This window comes from Artemia sp. Qi Xiang Cuo, chromosome 2 (assembly GCF_049724085.1).
Source record: "Artemia sp. Qi Xiang Cuo chromosome 2, ASM4972408v1, whole genome shotgun sequence".
Classification (NCBI taxonomy): Eukaryota; Metazoa; Arthropoda; class Branchiopoda; order Anostraca; family Artemiidae; genus Artemia; species Artemia sp. Qi Xiang Cuo.
In genome coordinates, this window is record NC_142795.1 from 21,848,658 (window position 1) to 21,866,897 (window position 18,240).

The following is an 18,240-nucleotide window of genomic DNA, read 5'->3' on the forward strand; positions in this document are numbered from 1 at the left end:
GCTTTTTTTTTCATCAAAGACACCGGATCAAAATTTTGAGATATCCAATTTGCTTTGCATGGTTGAAAGGTCCAATAACTGCCTGTAGCAACTAAATGACCCCCCACAGCTCCTGGAGGAAGGACTAAGCTATGCAATTCCCATTGTGTATATATATAGTATTTGTTATTGGGAAACAAACGGTCTTTTTTTCGGGAGGGAGGATTTCTCACGACTTGATTTTTTTTTGTGGGAAGGAAAGTTTACAGAGGGAGGGGGGTTTCTGTGGTAAATTTTACACGGGGGATTTGCCAGAATTCATATACGGAATTCTCTTCGTTTGTCTTACTTTCTCTTTGGCTACTCAATTTTATGTGTGAAGGAATTTTGGGGGAATTTTCTGGGAAAATTTTCAGTAGGGGAGTTGTCTGGAGGATTTTCTATGAAAGAAACTTTCCTTCTGGGAATTATCCACGGGAGTAATTTTCCATTTTAAGGGACGGGGGAACTTTCCGGGGATAAATTTTCCACGGAGGGGGATTTCTGGTGTGATTTGAAAAACGACCAGAAATTCAATAAAACATTTTTTTTTCCAAATGAAAGTAAGGAGAATTTTCTTGGATTAATTGTCCCCAGAAAATTTTCCAGGCGGAGTTTTCAGCGAGAAGGCTATTGTTCGAGGGAAATTTTACGCAAGAGGAATTTTCCTTGGGAGAATTTTCATAGAGGAATTTTCCACGGAGGGGGAGGTGGTTTTCACGGCATTGTTTTAAAAACGATCAAAAATTTAATAAAAGACAATTTTTTTTTCAACGAAAGTGAAGAGCAACTTCAAAACTTAAAACGAACAGAAATTGTTCTGTATGTGAATGGGACTACCACCTCTTCAATCCCTTACTCGTTACGACAGAGGTTTAAGTGCTTAAAAAAAGCTTTTTATTTCAGTTAAACGTTTCACGTGTTTCTAGAGTCGTTATTAAAGAATTTGGACAAAAAGTTAAACTTTAGCGTGGCCCTACCACGCTCTTAAAAAACCCTAATCATTCATATCCTTTTTGACAAGGCAAACTTAGTCTCCTAATTAATGGCTTGCTTTGAGTCTCTTAGAGAAGTAATTGAAAAAAAGGCAAAGGACTTGCTTTAAACGTTTGCTTTAAGGACTTGCTTTAAGATACTAAGTGACATAAATGTGGCTCCCTCTGTGTTTCAGGCTGAGCAAACGTTAAAGGATCGGATGTTGGTGTTATTTCCCTCGTAAAGACATGGCATAGTAGTGAGGCTACAGTTCACTTTTTCGTGGTTTCGGCGTAGGTGGTAAATATCACGCCGAAATCCAGAGTAAACATGATCATGGTGGGATTTTACTGTTAATTAAGAAAGCTTCGTTTTGTAAGCATTTGGGTATTGCTAGTTTACGGAGAATATAATTGTATGCTATAATAATTTTATACTAGTTTCATTATCTATTACCCTCAGAGCAGCTTTTATAAGCAGCTTTAGCAGGATCTTCAACATTTACATGGTTGTTTTGGTAATGATTATTTTAGAGCTGTGGGTGATTTCAGTGCCTATATGGTGGTTTGTGGGAGATAAACCAGGATAAAATGGTAGTGAGGAGTACCCAACTTCCACCGCCTGGTGTACATCTTAGAAGCTAAAAATGACCACTTTTTGAAACAAGAATTCTCTCCAACAATTTCTAAATAAATAGATTCGAATTCATTTATGTTGAAATTGTCGCCTTTATACATTTACTGGTCCACCAAAGAATAAAAATCAAATTTTATGCAATTAGGAATTTAAATTGACCAGACCTGCTTTAACATTTTTTTTTCTAAGAATTAAACCCTTGAGTTTTCAATAAACACAATTTCTCATTTTTTGAGCCTGCAATTCCCAAGCTTCCATTGAAAAGACGTGATTAAAAAGCATTACAAAATTTTAAGTTAGCTAAACAACTGGCTTCTTAATTGTGGTTTGTTTAAATGCCGTTTGTTAGCAAACAATTGATTTAAAGGCTTGTTAAGTACCCTCAAGCATGCAGTTAGATTTGCGTGGGCTAAGCCAGGTTAAAATTAATAAAAATAATAAGCAGGTTAATTATACGAGGAATATTTTAAACATGGAGAGCTTGTAAACATCTAGAGACTGTGGTGGGGGTGGGATTTATGGGTTTGAAGTACCTTCCCTCTGCATTTATGCCTGAGTGGAGCTATCTGTTCATAGGTTTCTCTGCTTTGGATTTTGCAGTTTGGGTTGAATTTATGCAGAATTAGCATGTACGCAGGAGCGTATTTTAGGGGGGAGGAGATATGTGAAAGGGGTCAAATTAAGGAAGTAGTAAAAATTGGCCATCTCTTATGAAAACACTAAATTACGTAAAAGATTACAAAAAAATTAGAATTATTCTTAGCCCCCCGTTTTTCCTTGTATGTGCTTGGTATTGGGTGGCTTGGTATATGGCCACCATTGCCACCTTGGTATATATACCACCATTGGTGGTATATGGCCACCATTTATCATATGAACGGGAAAGAGTGGTAACTATCCTTTGTTAGATCTTTAAAATTCAGTGCATCACTGCAGTCTGGTTTTCGTGGAGCCAACTTCACTCAAGATTGCACGTATGAAAGGAGAGAAGGGAACTGCAAGAATTATCCTAAACCTACTCTTTCATCATTTCAGCTATGGCAGTGTGGTGGCACTATGGTAGATCACCCATGCTCCCGTATTGGCCACATCTATAGAAAATTTGCACCGTTCCCTAATAATGCCAAAGGAGACTTTATTGGAAGGGTAAGTTTTTAGTCACTTACTATAATTTGTTGCTAGGCTCTTTTTTTTCTTTTTTTTTTGCCAATGGTGGCTTCCGAATTTTTTATTCTTCCAAGACTTTTATTTTTAAAACGACTCATTTTTCATATCCTCACCCTGAATTTCAAATTTTCTCTTTTTTCAGTCCGAAGGATTGGAAAATTTCGAAGGATTTTTATTTTTATTAATTGTCTTTTATTACTGATCCTTCTGTCTTTTTTTATTATTATTTCTTATTACTCTTCTTAGTAACGTATCTGCTGTCTGGTTTCAAAATCTATGTAAAAAGTTATATCTCTGAAGAAATCAAGAATTTTTTTTCTCAGTATTTAATTCTTAATTTTTGCATTCATATTTATTTTGTTTTTTTGTTATATTGGTCTTACTGTGTGACAGAGTAAAACTACGGCTGTCGTAAGTTTTTGTTTTTCTTATGATTAATCAAAAAACTTTTTCCACAAAATAAGTTTTTCAAAAAAAAAGTAAAGAACTCCATTAAACCAAAAATTAACAAGAATAGAATCAATTAATCTACCAAGCATACAACTACCGTAAACCAGTACCAATAAATGAATGAAACCCAAAACAAACAGAAATTAAAATAAATAACAGAGTCAAACTCAAAACGAGCAGAAATTAATCTGGGTAGGGTTCTAAGCCCCGTGGTTTCTGACATTGAAAACGTAGTTTGTACTTTATAGAAAAAAATTCAAATGAATTAACAGAAAAAAACGTATTCTATCCGTTTAACATGCATATGCTAGTACACATCTATTAAAATATGAATTGATTTTGTTCTCTCGACCCTGTAAAAAGGGAAACATTTTAAAGAGTTTTTTAAATAAAATACAAATTATATTCTGGCTTTTAGAAAGCATTGGGTTTAGAACCCTACTCATATTAATTTCTGCTCGTTTTGAGTTTCACTTTGTTATTTATTTTATTTTTTGTTTGTTTTGGGTTTCATTTATTTATTGATACTGATTTATGGAAGTTGTATACTTGGTAGATTATTTGATTCTATTTTTGTTTATTTTTGGTTTAATGGAGTTCTTTAATTTTTTTTTGAAAAACTTATTTTGTTGAAACAGTTTTTTAAATTAATTTCTGTTCGTTTTATATTGACATAGTCTTTTTCAGGGAGAAAGACTGAGCCTCTTCTAAAGTTAAACAACCACCCCTTCCATAGAAAACTTAGATACCCCTTGGGTATAACTTAGTACCCTTGTCCCTAATCTCTGGGGTTTGTTTCAACCCCTAATGCCTTTTTATATGATATTCAGAATACTTTGAATAGAATGGTTATCTCAAAATTTCTATTAGATGCATTACGGGGCTATACGACGTATGTGGGAGAGGGGGGGGGTAACTGCCCTCCGATCACTTTAACTCATTAAAAAGAGTACTAGAGCGTCTGATTACCAATCCAATGAACCCCCTTTGAAGTTTATATGACCACGCTTTCTATAAAAACCTTATATGTCCCCAGGTCATAACTTACAACTCTTGCCCTGAGGGCTGGGGGGATTTTTATTCTAAAAAACATAATTTCCAGACCTTTCTGATGCGCTGAACAAAATGGCCATCTCCATATTTCAATTGAAACGTCTGGGAAAATAATGGTCGTGGGGAAGGGGCATATGCACTCTGATCACGTTCAATTAATAAAAAAGGCACTACTCCTCTATTTCCAATCAAACGAGCCCTTTTTGAAGCTTTTACAATAGAACTCTCTATAAGAATCTTAAATAGCCTAAGGGCACAACTTAGGACCCTTGTCCTGAGGGCTATGGGGGAGGGTTGTCATCCTCAAAGACATAATTTCCAGACCCTTGAATTGGGTTGAACAAAATGGCCATGGCAAAATAACCGGAACTGTTTGGAGAAGTGATGGGCATGGGGCGGGGTGATTCTCCCTGCAATTTCTTTCGACTATTAAAAAGGACAATAACCCTCTCAATTTCCAATCTAATGATCCCTTTTTGAAGTTTCTACGACAACGCATTCTGTAAAAACCTTATATGCCCCCAGGGCATAACTTACAATCTTAGCCCCAAGGGCTGGGGGGGATGTCATACTCAAAAACATAATTCCCGGACCCTTGAACTACGTTCAACAAAATAGCTATATAAAAATATTGATTGGAAATGTTTGGGAAAATAATTGGCGTGGGGGGGGGGGGCATTTGCCCTCCGATCGCCTTTGACTATTAATAAGGGCACTATCCCTGTCAATTTCCAATTGAATGAGCCCTTTTTAAAGTTTCTACGACAACGCTTTCTATGAAAAGCACATGGTCAATAAATCCTTGCCACGTCTACTAGATTTTAATCGAACTAAGTGTTATGTAAGAGTTATTATCCTAGCCATGCCTTTCGGCAGTTTTGGCCAGCCCAACCTCTCAGGGAGGGTGGGGGGAGGCTCCTCAGCTCTTTTCATCGGTAACTCTATAAGAAGGGTATGTCAGGTCCGAAACAAAATGGTCATGAAGAAGGGGCCGTGATTTCTTATCGAAGCTTGGTTTGAGGCAAGAGTTTACAGCAGGGTAACGAGTCCACCATATTTTGGAAAAACCGAAACTTCTGAGCGCTTTGAGCACCAATAATGCACTAGAAAATGGATCAAACATGTAGATACAAGGTGTCGAGTCTAAAAGTCTAGGCTATGAGTCTCGATTTGATAAAGAACGTCACATAATACCTTTTTAAGAACCAAAGTTAAGTTATTTTTGTGGTGTTGTTTGTTCTTTTTCTTAGCTTTGGTTTGTGAGAAGCTTATCAGTGATGGCGCCTGACAGCTTAGGGGTGCGATAGTCGTAGCTTCTTTCTCAAATATTCAATAGACTGTTATAAACCTCTGGGAATGTGAAAAAGTATGTTTTAAGCCTAATTTGCTTTGAATGATTGCCCCCTCCCCCTTTTTGCACATGTAGAGTACGGTGATTATACAGTCGAAATGACAACCAGCGAAGGACTGCTCCTTCCATGTTTCCACATATTCAGCATAGTCATAATATAGAAGATAGTTATGGAGTATGATAAGTATGAGTGGTTAACACACACATCATACCATTATTTTCCAGAAACAGCATTGCTTTGTAAGATTAGGAACGCTTAATCATGGATGCTTTGTCATTTACTTCTTCATTGACTTTTGTACCCAGAGCGTGTGGAATGTAGCTCCCGTAAATTCTGACAACGATTTATATGTTTAATCCCATATTTCAAAAATTAATTAACACTGTTGGAAGAACCTGTTAGCCACAAAAAATGTTATGGAAATCTCTTCTTTCGTGATGGATCCAGGATAACCACTCAAACTCAGAGAAGAAGACAAGAGTTTATTGTTAAAAAAAATATTGAAAACTCAAAATTTTTGAAATTCGAAAACTCTCGATCTTTCACTGGCTTTTAATATCACACAGAAACCAATGAGGTTTTAAAAAAAAGGAGTCAGAGCTCCTTCTGGCATGCCATAAAGGAATAATGTGAAATGGTCTGCGAAAACACGTCACCAATATAAACCAGTGAAATTGAAGAACACTTTTCACTTCAGAAATATCGGAGAGTAATTCTCTTTACCTGTGTGGATAAAAAAAAAGGAAGAATCTCTCTTCGTGCCTAAAAAAAAGGTTATTGTTTTTGTAATGTTAATATTTTTAACTGTATATTTTTATTCCTGTATATTTTATATTATATTCCTGTATATATTATACCCTTGTATATAATATTATCCCTGTATATTTTTTTTTCAGAACTATCGTCGAGTGGCCGAAGTGTGGATGGATGAATATGCCGAGTATCTTTATAAAAGAAAGCCACATTATAGGGACATAGATCCAGGTGATCTGACTGAGCAAAAAGCAGTTCGTAAGCGGCTCAACTGTAAGCCTTTCAAGTGGTTCATGAAAGAGGTTGCTTTCGACTTGCCTAAAAAGTATCCACCTATTGAGCCTCCTGATTTTGCCACTGGCGAGGTAACTATCGAAAATTATTTTGTATTTTCCATGTTAATTAGGGTTTCAGACTGTTAGATATATCGATATAGTTCTCTGAACAAATTTTGTCAAAAATTATATTATGGTTAAATACTAATTTACGAATGAAGTCTACATGCCGCCCCGTATACCGTACATATTTTTGGTTTTATATGGTATATTTCGTGCGCAAGGTATACCTTGGTACGTACACAAGAATTCTTGAGGGAGGGGACATCAAAAATAAGTATGTGTGACGGCACTAGACCCGCAAGGCGTTGCTGATCTCCGTTTCAGCCAGTGAATAATGATAGTTGAATAATAATTCAGCTGAATAATAATAAACTCTTGAGTGAGAGTCGCAGCTGAGCTGAACAGTTAAACTGAAGTGTAGCTGACCTGTACCTACCTTCGCTTTTCAATGTTATCTTCTATTTTTAGATACGAAGCGTTGCAGACCCCTCGCTGTGCATTGACACCAAATTCAAAAACCAGAACGAAAGATTTAATTTAGACGTATGCTTAAAAGACAGGCCGGGATCATCTGGCGAACAAGTAAGTTATTCAACTAATTCTATTTTTATTTTATATTTTTTTACTGTACGTATAGTTTTGTATTCTCTTGTGATTTTCTTGGGATGGTGTAAAGGCAGGGGAAGGGCACAGTAGTCTATATCAGAAGTTTTAGATCAGAACAAAAGCTTATAAGTCGTCTCTGGAAGATGTAAAAGAGCTCCCTTCTTTTTTTTATTTTACATTTCTTGAAATTTATTTACCTCACTACTATTTTATGTTACTTTTAGTTTTTCAACTTTTGTTTTATTTAATGTCAGCATTTGGACAGTCCTTTCTCTTTTAAATTTTTATTTACTTCCGTTTTCGGTTTTCACCTTCTTTGATGTTTCCTTCTTCACCCTCTCTTACTCCCATTTCCACCTTTATTGTTTGATTTTGTACCTCTGGCTTTATTCCTAGTCCGTACGTAAGAATCATAGATTTTTTTGGAAAAAATCATTGAGAAAAATAAATGAGAAATTCCTCCATATCGTCTATTCTTTGTTAAATAAGGTATCTTCAGAAAGAAAAAGAAAAAGAAATCCATGTTTCAGGTATATATGTAGGAGGTTGTTTCCAAGGCCCGTTATTGTGGAGGAGGCCTAAGTTAAAAAGAACGCAAAACGGAGAACCGAACTAGAACCGAAGCATGCAAGAACAGAAAAAAAAATCAGCTTATCTCTCCCAAGTTTTGTTTTCAACTATTCTGTTCTACTGTGTCTTTGTATCTATTGCCAGATTGCTGTTACAGATCGAAAAACTGTTGTCTGAAGCTTTCACCTTTTCTATTTTCAAAAAAATGTGCCTTAACTCTTGACTCTGGTTGGTCAATCATAAATCTTATGCTTGAAAGATGAACAATGTTCGATTCGATAAACTGAATACGGCATACATAATTAGCCCTTTAGTCGAGAGTAATTTTTATTTTGTCGACAAGGGTGACTATAATTTAGCCCGGGCATGATTTACAACCGGTCAAAAAATGAACTGAAACCGACTGAGGAGGATCACAATAGTACTGGAATTTTTTCTAGCCCCAATGACGGTTAGTATATTAGTTGTGATAATTGTTGGGTAGAAATATAGTTGGGTAGATAATAGTTGGGTAGAAATATGGGTAGAAGATGAACAATGTTCGATTCGATAAACTGAATACGGCATACATAATTAGCCCTTTTGTCGAGAGTAATTTTTATTTTGTCGACAAGAGTGACTATAATTTAGCCCGGGCATGATTTACAACCGGTCAAAAATGAACTGAAACCGACTGAGGAGGATCACAATAGTACTGGAATTTTTCCTAGCCCCAATGACGGTTAGTATATTAGTTGTGATAATAGTTGGGTAGAAATATATTAGAAAAGAAAATATTTCGGGGAAATTCGTAAGCTGGGGAAGTTCCAGAGAATAGGACTGAATCATAAAGGTGTTTTTTTTTTTTTGTAGGTTTATATTGAATTGTATTTAAGTATTGTTTCCTAGATACTAAGTGCTAGATAAACATTCCATTGTTGGCGTCTTATTTGTTTTGTCACAGTCCTTACTGGCGTTTTCACCAATAAGCTACTATTATTATTGTTACTTACTTACTCTGATTCGAGTACTCCTTTGCAAAAGTGACTTGTCCAATTAGAATAGAACACGCAAAATAGAATTTACAAGCAAGTTCCAGGTCCTAATAAAATTGATGAAAAATGTAATCACACATTTTGCCAGTTTTAAAATTTGTGCTAATTTTAACGTGAAAACCGTTGTGCATTTAAAGAAACACTTTCAGCTTTGATGAGACATAAACTCACTGCTAATACTCTATCATAAAGTTCAGACATCACAAACTCTAATAACTTATTTCGGGGAAAGAGACTCAGGTTTTGCCTAACTCACTGCTAATACTCTATCACAAAGTTCAGACATCACAAACTCTAATAGCTTATTTCGGGGGAAGAGACTCAGGTTTTGCCAGTTTCTAAGGAATAATTTTCATCTATTTTCTTATATTTTTTTTCTACCTCTCTCGTCCGGCTAATTCTTAAAATAAAGTTTTATGGTAAGTTCAGACTGACCATATTTACTTTTTAATGCATTCGGAGATAGTAGCGTGTTTTGAAAAAGGTTAAAGAGTAAGAAATCAATCTAGGTGACCATTCGGTGTTTTAACATTCATGCAAGCCTCTCTTCTATTGTTTACTGTTCTATCCTATGCCTAATGACATTTGGAGTTCAAATCACGAGCTCTAGCAAGAAATAAACAATAACATTATTATTACAAATGATTTTAAAATAAAAATAAACAGTAAAATGATATACAAGTAAGAAATAAACGCTTGGAGTAAGAGAGCCTGTAAAACTATTATTAGCTGTTTCGATAGGCCAATCCTTTAATTTTTCTGAATCTGAACTTACCGTTCTATTTTCTAAATTTAACATTTCTGTTTGCTAGTATTACGCTATCTTATATGATGTGCATTTTGAAAAAAAAACCTAAAAAAAAAAAAACACCACTACCAAAAAAAAAAACCAAAGTGTAGGCAAATTAAAAGTAATAATGTGATTACTAAATTATTTGAAGTCTTACGCTGACTTTGTTTCCCAACCTTGAAATTCAAATATATAAATGTACTTTTCAAAATCTTTGGGGAGGGGCAATAATATTTAGGAAACAATTACTCTCCTCCATCTCAATCAGTGTTCCTGTGCCTGTAAAGGACTTTTTTGTAGAAGTTTTCACTAACTTGGCACAAAGATATACGTCCTGGTAAGCGTACGATGTGTTGGGATGTATCCAGCTCTGAAAATCAAGCTCCAGTTTTATTATGGGGCTGCCATGGCAGTGGTGGCAATCAACTGTGGCGATATGATATGGTAAGTTTTTTAAACTTGATACAAATGAAACATAATTTATATTCCAAACCTGCCGTTATATAGACATAATTCCCAAAAACGTTTCTCAAATATTTCTGGTGGTTTTCTACTTTTTCCTCTAAATTTCCTAAAAAAAACTACTTTTTTTTACTTTGGTGTGAGATCTTCCTAATTATTCTTAAAAATCAGGTATATTCTTGTTCGGAATTCTATTTTTGACGGATTTATATTGTATTTTCTAACTATACCTTTGAAATGGTCATAGGAATTTCGCGTTGGTACATGTCAGTTGTTTTTCACAGCAACGACGCACAATGATGAATATGGGATTCAAATGTGAAATAAAGCGAGTGATATAACATTTAAGACATTACGTTATCTGATGCCAAAAAATGGCGTAAAGAGAAATGATAGAAACGATTGTATTTTGGTAAAAAGATCAACTTTGGTGATTTATAGTGTCTTATTAGACTGTATAATGCGCTTAATTAGACTGTTCTCTCAGCTATATATCTTCAGTTGTTATTTTTAATGAGGCTCAATGAGAAAAAGATTAATGGAGATTGGTCAGTTTCCGAATCTTTGCTTTCTGCTCTATTAGTTAATAAAAGTCAAACATCTATGATCTAAATGCGAATAAATCGACGCAAAATTTTTGAAATTTTCACTGAAAACGTCTTTTTTCTCGGGAAATTCTATAGCTCATATGGAATTTCATTTCGTCAAACAAAAAATCGCTTTTGGTGAATGAGACAATATTTTCTTTTTTCACAAAATTCGAATCTCTACCAGGTAATAGGAGGGGGCGGGGCACTTTCTGCCACCCGGTGTACGCTAGGTACAATTTCGCCATGCTTGGCAAGCACTATTTGGTGTTCATGATTTCTGTAAGTGGGCGCCCCATCACCAGGGAATTCCTTCATGTTTTTTGGTGTTTTTTTTTTTTTTTGCTTAATTAAGCATTTCTTAGCCCTTTGTACTTGATTTGATCTTCCAAGAAAAAATGAAAATTATAGGAAGATGGATGGACAAGGTTTAACAGGTCAAAATAAAATAAATTTCACCAGTAGAGAGCATGCAGCTCGTAAGGCTGAGGATAAACTCTGTAATAAATTGATAATATTTACAAGAAAGAAAAGAAATGAATAAATATAAAGAAACATTTGTTTGTGTTACTGTCTCAAAAATTAAAAGAAAAGGCATAAAGAGTTTAGAAAATTAATAACTGTTATTAAATGCGTGCAGAAAGTTCTGGAACAAAGAATGAAGACAATGAAGAATTGGTGGCGCTATTTGATGTTTGCATCAATTGGTGGCGTTATTTGATGGTAGCCAAAGCAATACCGAAATAGATGTTATTAGTAACTTTTTTTTCATAGAGTCAATGATGGCACCAACTGAATAACGTAAATGTGGAGAGTAAGTGAGGCTCAATTTTTGACTAGAAAATCACTGCAGAAGAGGTACAGAGGCCCTGCAATCCTTCCTCCCTTATATGCGTCCTTATCTCCCCCCTCGCCGTGTCTACAGTATGGATGTTAGATTTTTGCTCTATATTAAACCTCTTTTATAAGGCGTACAAAAAGGCTAGAAACCTCATTCCGGAAACTAATTGTTTAGGAGCTATCCCCACGCTTGATCTCGAATCACTATATATTCTTTTGAATGCATGTTATACTTCTTTTCAGCTTCATCGTAGCCTCCCTGAGCCCCTTAGTACTAACCTCCAATCAAACTAATTTTTATCTTCATGAAATGAATCTTATTCATAATGAATCTTATTCAAATTCTTTTCAACCACCCCGTAAGGTCATACTTCGACTCTGTAACGAAAAGTCATATTGTATGTAATGTGATTCCTGAGTCAGCTTGAAGGTGTCACTCGAACACAGATTGTAAAAAATAAAACAAAGATATTGGCTTCTCTTTAAACGTGTTTTTTTGTGAAGGATTGACCAGAATCTGTTTAATCTTTTTTTGTATTTAATACATCCTCTTTGTCACCCTTTTTTCATTTCTCTTTTTTTATCTTTGAATTATTATTTAAATGACTATGTCTTCCTCCTCCTTTAACAACCATGGAGCTTTTGTGGGAGTTACTACCGGATATTTACTGTATGTGTAATTCATTGTGAAACAATCTTGTTTTATTGTGACACTCAGAAAGACTCCATACCTCACTCAGGTATAAAGTCAGCAATGTTGACCCATAGCAGACGGGGTCTAGGGCTTCTTTTTCGAATGGGAAAAACGGCAGTTTTCAAGTTCAATAGTTACTTAGTCCTTTTGTCAAAGATCGGTTTAACTTGTTGACTAAATGTTGACTTTTTTTTACTTCTTACGTAATAAGTTCAGCTATTTGCTTCTGGAAATGTCCTTAACCAATAAGCTGAAATTCTCAGCTTTATATTCCTGCAGGATGCAGGTCCAGGATGAATTTTATGGAAAATCTTACTAGCTTTGTGAACGCCGTGTGATCCTGTTGTCTCTGAAACACACAAAAGGGGTTTGGTGCCTGCCCCTCTGATGTCTTCAATATTATTTAATTTCTGGCATTTCTTATTCAAATTATCAAATAATGTTTCTTGTTATTATTCCACCCATTGAAAAAATTAGTTCCCTCGAATAATTATGTGGAAGTACCTGAGCTGGCTATTAAGACTGAAAGACAATTATTATTTGCCCATGTTTTGTATATATTCGCTCGTTTACTTTTTTTATGTTTGTCATGACCGGTTAAATTTGAAATTCATGTTTTCTAATTTACTTTAACTAGTTTTACCTTTTTTTGAATTGTTTAAATCTGTTCTCTTGATGTTTGTTTTTTCCTGTTTGTTGCCTTTTCCCCGAAATTTGAATTCGACCCTCCGGGGCTTGTGACAGAAAAACATCTTATCTCCTAAGCTCAGATTATTTATTTTTTCCCTTTTGTTTGCAAGGATTGAAACTTGACAGTTAAATCAAAAGATACAATCGGACGAAAAAGTCAGTTGTGTGCAATTTTTTTTTATTTTCGTCTTTTTCTTAAAACTAAAAGATTCCTTTTGGTTTTATATGGTTATGGGATTATCATATCGGTATTTGAAACATAAAAGCCTACAGCTTTACTAGAAAGATTCCTCCAAAGAAATACCCGTAGACATATGCAAGAAACTTTTATGAAAAAGTGGCTTGACTACGTACCCAAAAATTAATTTTGGAAGGGAGAGCGCAAATTCGTAATGAAAAGGCAATTAAAGGAAATTATAAAAAAAATTTGTAAAATTATGAGATTGGGGGGAGGGCTGAGATCTACTATTTGATCCCTATTGTATTATTTTCACACGAAATGTTTAGAAATCTTTTTTATTTATTTTGTTTGTTAATACATTTTAACTAAGTCTACAGAATACTTTCGAGTAGGGGAGCCACCTGAGATGGTATGAACTTGGGTGATGCAAGAGTAAGAGAAATGTGATGTCTGTTGTTTTGAGGAGTGTTATACCTATGAATGTGGGTTCCGGCGAAAGGGAGCTGTAGGGCCCGTTAACAACAAATGCTTTTTCATCTTGACTGGTTGGAGAGCAAAAGAATCAAAAGAATCGGCTGGTGGGAGAGCATAATTCTGGGGTCTATGCTTCCACTTTCCAGAATTTATCCTAAAGTTCAGCATATTTAGACCTCGACAGGATTAATGTCTGGACTTTTGAAAATCCGTTATTGGTCAACATTTCCGAACTTTTCGGATTTGGGCTTAACTTATTGCTGACTTAGATACAGATTCGGTAATTAGGGGCAAATAATTAAAGTAGAAAATCAAAAATATTGATTGACTTTCTTTGTCCCTGATCTGAACCTCTTGTCCTGATATTTTGTGACGTTGAAGCTTCTGAAGACTTCTAAAATCTGAGGCTCCAAAATGCAATCTGTTAAGTCTCCAAGTAAATTTACATTTGGCCAATTTGTTGGTTGAAACACCAACTAGTGTGCAAATAAGTGAAGAACAAATAAAATTCACAGTGTTTCTGTAACCATATATTTATATATTTTCGTTTGTCTGAAGTCACATTTTATTGTAAGGTGAAGATAATAACATTTTTATCCGTAATTTGTTTGAATCTAGGTACTTAAGACGATGTTGAATTCAGACGTATTGGCGATATAAGCTTAAAAAATATTTACCGAACGGTAAATGTTTAAGAGGTACTTGTGAGTGCCGGTTATGACTTCCTCAGAGGTATTCCCTGGGCTTTTCTTTTGGTTGTGTGGGTACTCCGTTTGTGAATGTCCTTTGCCTAGCATGAAAGTGAGTCTTGGTAGGATTTTAGACTTTTGGAGTATAATTTTTGGGTTTGAGCTTTTGATGAAAAGCAAGTGGAAGTATTATTAGGAATATTTTCCGATCTTATGCGGTGTATTTGAGTCGTCTGTAGTGGTGAGATCAGCTAAGTTTTACACATAGAACGAGTGCTAACGAGAGAAGAGAAGAATAGGCAAGACGTTTTGGTTTTGATTTTCTTTCAGTAACTTCTGAAATGCTTCATAGTGATTAGTTGTTGACCGGCATTCTTTCGATGAAGAGCTAGATGACCAACAAGTATTGGGATACGAAAACACTGAATACCCCGAATAGTTTTACTGAACAGCAAAAGAAAAAGGCGGTATAGGCGTGAGAAAGTTTTGATGCAATTATGATAAAGGTCCTTAAATCCTCAAAGGTTTTCATGGAAGATGACCAAAGCAGAAGTTTTATATGATGCAATGGAGGGAAAGTGTCGTATGTCCTTCCCCAACACTGCGGTGATGTTCAAGTGTTTTCCCAAAATAATAAATTGACTGTCTTGTTAGTCTGGGATAAATCATAGATTAACCGTGTATTTTTTTAGGATAAAATGTGGCTTGTCCATGGTGGCAACCCTAGATGTCTGGATCACGATCCAGAGAGGCGGGAATTGTTCGTAGCAGCATGTGATACAAGAAGTGAAACCCAAAAGTGGAACTTTGAACATGTCAATCGAACAGCTCTAGCAAACTGGCACCAATCTGGTGTTGAACTGTAACACAGGGTTGGTGTATATTTGTAAGTGAGGCTGTGTACTTGGCCTGTTGTTGTTTCTTTTTATGGTTAATTGGAAGAATCTAATGGGATTTTGATATGCCTCCTGCTGCCACTGATTCCACTTAGATTCTTAGATTTGTTTCTTTCGGTCATTATATTCTTATTCATTTTAGATTCTTAATACGGGTTTCTACGAGCCTTTTCGTATGCCCCCAAGTCTTGTATGATTTTTTTGTCGCTAGCTATTATTATTTTTTTTTTTCAGTGTTTCTTCCTTTTATGAGTTTGTCGTTGTAAGAAGACAAAAATAGTCGCTGGATCAAATATATAGTTTTATATTCATCAAGACCTGTCGAAAGACAAAATCTAGAACTTGATGGACTCTAAATAGAATTATAGGTACATTCTAAATTAATAAATTTGCATATTTGAAATCAGCAAAGAAAATTAAGGATCACTTTTGTCTGATTAAGAATGGGTTTGATTACACCTTATTTGAGTTGTAGATTCATTCCTGGATGTTTAATTCACCCAAAATACAAACTTTACAAGTAAATAATTTCTGAGACAACACTGGCAACGCCTGACAAAACAAAGAAAAATAAATCGCAAAGAAGAGAAAAAGAGGGAGATGACAGCCAGTGAAAAATCGAAGGAAAATATGCAAATATCTCGGTCGAGACCTCTGCTTGACCGTCTTCAGTGCAGAATAAAATAAGGATAAAAGTCCAAAGGACAATATAATAGGCCCGACCTTAAAACAAAACTAGCACTAAAAGAAGAAGACCCTTTCTAGGTAACGTTAAAAGGGTATCTGAAAAAAAATACGATACTGAATGGTATTTTAAATTTTCACTTTATGACAAGCTTTTTTAAAGGCTAGTTGCTTACCAGGCATGATATTAACAAAGATAGGTTACGAAATATGATTTGGTGGACGGATATAAAAACAATTGGAATTAATAACTTCATTGTAAATGGGCCTTAGATTAATTTCACCTTTTTTTTAAAGCTAAAAAGTTTGTTTGTATATAATCGATATTAAAAGCATTTCAAAATTTATCTTACAGCGAATAATGCAAAATCACAGATGTATGACGAATAAGACTAAAGACCAAAGTGCCCTGGAGTTCTTCTTAGAGTTCCAAGAACATTTTCTGGAGTGAATATTTCTTTCCTCTTTCTAGCCACTCCTCTTGTTCCTCTTTTCTTGTTCTTCATGAGGCATTCGAATTGACTCTTGAGCTAGCTTCATCTTATCTTCCATTTGACTCATATGCTCTTGTGCTTGCCTTCCTTTCTGTACACGACCAACCCCACATTCCTTTACAGAGTAAAACATTGGCCCTACTTTGGTAAGCCCCTGAGGAGGTGGGTCCATAAAATGCAGCTCTAATAAGTCATCAACTCCAAGTGATTTGAGCAGTAGCACAACGTTAGCCAAATTTGTTCGCTGAATTTCTGGTACAGTTGTTGTCAACAACTCATCCTTTTATTGTCACTCAGTGTAAAGCCTATAACCGGTACCTAGTCCTGTTTCTTCCTGCTCTATTCCAGATCGGTGATTTGAATTGACCTGATTGATAGGATACATCTGAAGTGCATTTATACTTATCCTTGGGTTATACACTTTCAGCTTACAATAGCCGCTATTTACAACATCCATCTACATGGCATCTACAGTCAGTGAGGTTTCAGCGATATTTTTTGGCAACTACACAGAGTATAATAGCAAACTTCGATGTATAAGAAAATGTTTTGCAAAAAATCACGTAAATTATCACGAAAACTCACACTCCAAGTTTCCATCCTATTCTCTATCCGGCTGTTCAAACCCAGACATGTCATGGAGTCTTCTCCTCGTCTAAACCTCTGACTGACTGTATCGTCACCATCTTCCTCATAGGGGTCCCTCTTCCTCTTCCTAGCCATTTCCTCGTCCTCGGACGTATCTTCAACCTCTTCAAAATGACCGTCAGGAGAATGATGTAGGCCCGCTTTAGAGGTTTGTGGATGATCCTCTAAACTTATGTGTGACGAAGGGTCGGGTCTTGTCCCTTGAACTTCTCTTTTTTCTTGTTTGGTTTTAATGGCATTCTCTTTTTTCTGTCGAGCTTTTATGGTAGACATTACCTTCTGGAGTGGCACTTTGGTGTATTTCTTTGGCAGATGGTAGAGCTCAAATAGTTCAAGATAGACAAGTTCCAATTCATGAAATTCCACCAACGAGCAATGGTAACCCTCTCCTTCCGAAGCATCTAAAAGTTCCTCATCCATATGTTCCACCACCACTCTTCGCCATAGATCGTCAACATGTGCAGCATACATTTGAAACTTGTCAACATCGTTCGCACAGCCAATGGGTTGAGCATTTGCAGATTTCACAAATTCTCCAAAGTATTCATTAAACTGGCGAGTAAAATTCTCCCAATTATCCGCTTCGTATCTTATTCTTTCCTTGTTTGCTATTTCATTAAATATCTTCTTTTCCTTTTCATCAAGACATGCCCATCTTCTTCCCAGTTCCTTTGCAATATCCTCAAAACCAAGACCAGGTTGATCAGCCTTCACTTTTGATCTCTCTTCGTTACAAAACCTGATATAACCAGATTGAGGTCGTTTGGGAGCATTTGGATCTTTCTTGACTTTGCGTTTCTTTCCTCTGGCACCCTCTGCAGGTGTCTGATCATTGATTTCCAATAGTGGCTTGTCTTCCTCTGCCATCTTGTGAGAGCAATCTTGCTCTTTTTCGTTCATTGTCCTATCACTCATTTTGTTTCAGGATCACTTATACTTTCTGTAAAATTATACAAATGAACGTTCTAAATTTCTCACTATTTTCATCGGCTAATTCTCCGGTATTGATATGTTTTAAAAATTCATCATTAGGCCATTTGGTTTTTAAATCTACCTGAGTTTCATTGCTTTGGGAAAATTCTTTTTCAGTAGAGGCCGCAATTAATGTTTGGGATGGGGACTAGTATTACTTATTTGCTAAAATGCTCTACAGCTATTA

General features: G+C 35.6%; 2 protein-coding genes across 2 annotated transcripts in view; one reads left to right on the top strand and one right to left on the bottom strand.

Moving 5' to 3' along the window:
* Nucleotides 1–16,899, top strand: part of LOC148954998 (putative polypeptide N-acetylgalactosaminyltransferase 10) — a 51,916-nt gene extending 35,017 nt beyond the window's left edge. The window contains exons 7-11 of the mRNA XM_089099611.1: nucleotides 2,665–2,775; nucleotides 6,548–6,769; nucleotides 7,211–7,324; nucleotides 10,043–10,186; nucleotides 15,052–16,899. Of these exons, the coding sequence (XP_088955737.1) occupies nucleotides 2,665–2,775; nucleotides 6,548–6,769; nucleotides 7,211–7,324; nucleotides 10,043–10,186; nucleotides 15,052–15,225 (765 nt within the window). The 3' untranslated portion in view covers nucleotides 15,226–16,899. The remainder of the gene's footprint in view (nucleotides 1–2,664; nucleotides 2,776–6,547; nucleotides 6,770–7,210; nucleotides 7,325–10,042; nucleotides 10,187–15,051) is intronic.
* LOC148954999 (uncharacterized) lies at nucleotides 15,468–17,996 on the bottom strand. Its single transcript, XM_089099620.1, has one exon. The coding sequence runs from the start codon at nucleotides 17,994–17,996 to the stop codon at nucleotides 16,908–16,910; it is 1,089 nt and encodes a 362-aa protein (XP_088955746.1). The 3' UTR covers nucleotides 15,468–16,907.
* Between the last annotated feature and the right edge of the window lie 244 nt (nucleotides 17,997–18,240).

Bases quoted from the DNA above. Each gene is read 5' to 3' on its own strand.
- LOC148954999 (XM_089099620.1), bottom strand. From the start codon at position 17,996: ATGAGTGATAGGACAATGAACGAAAAAGAGCAAGATTGCTCTCACAAG.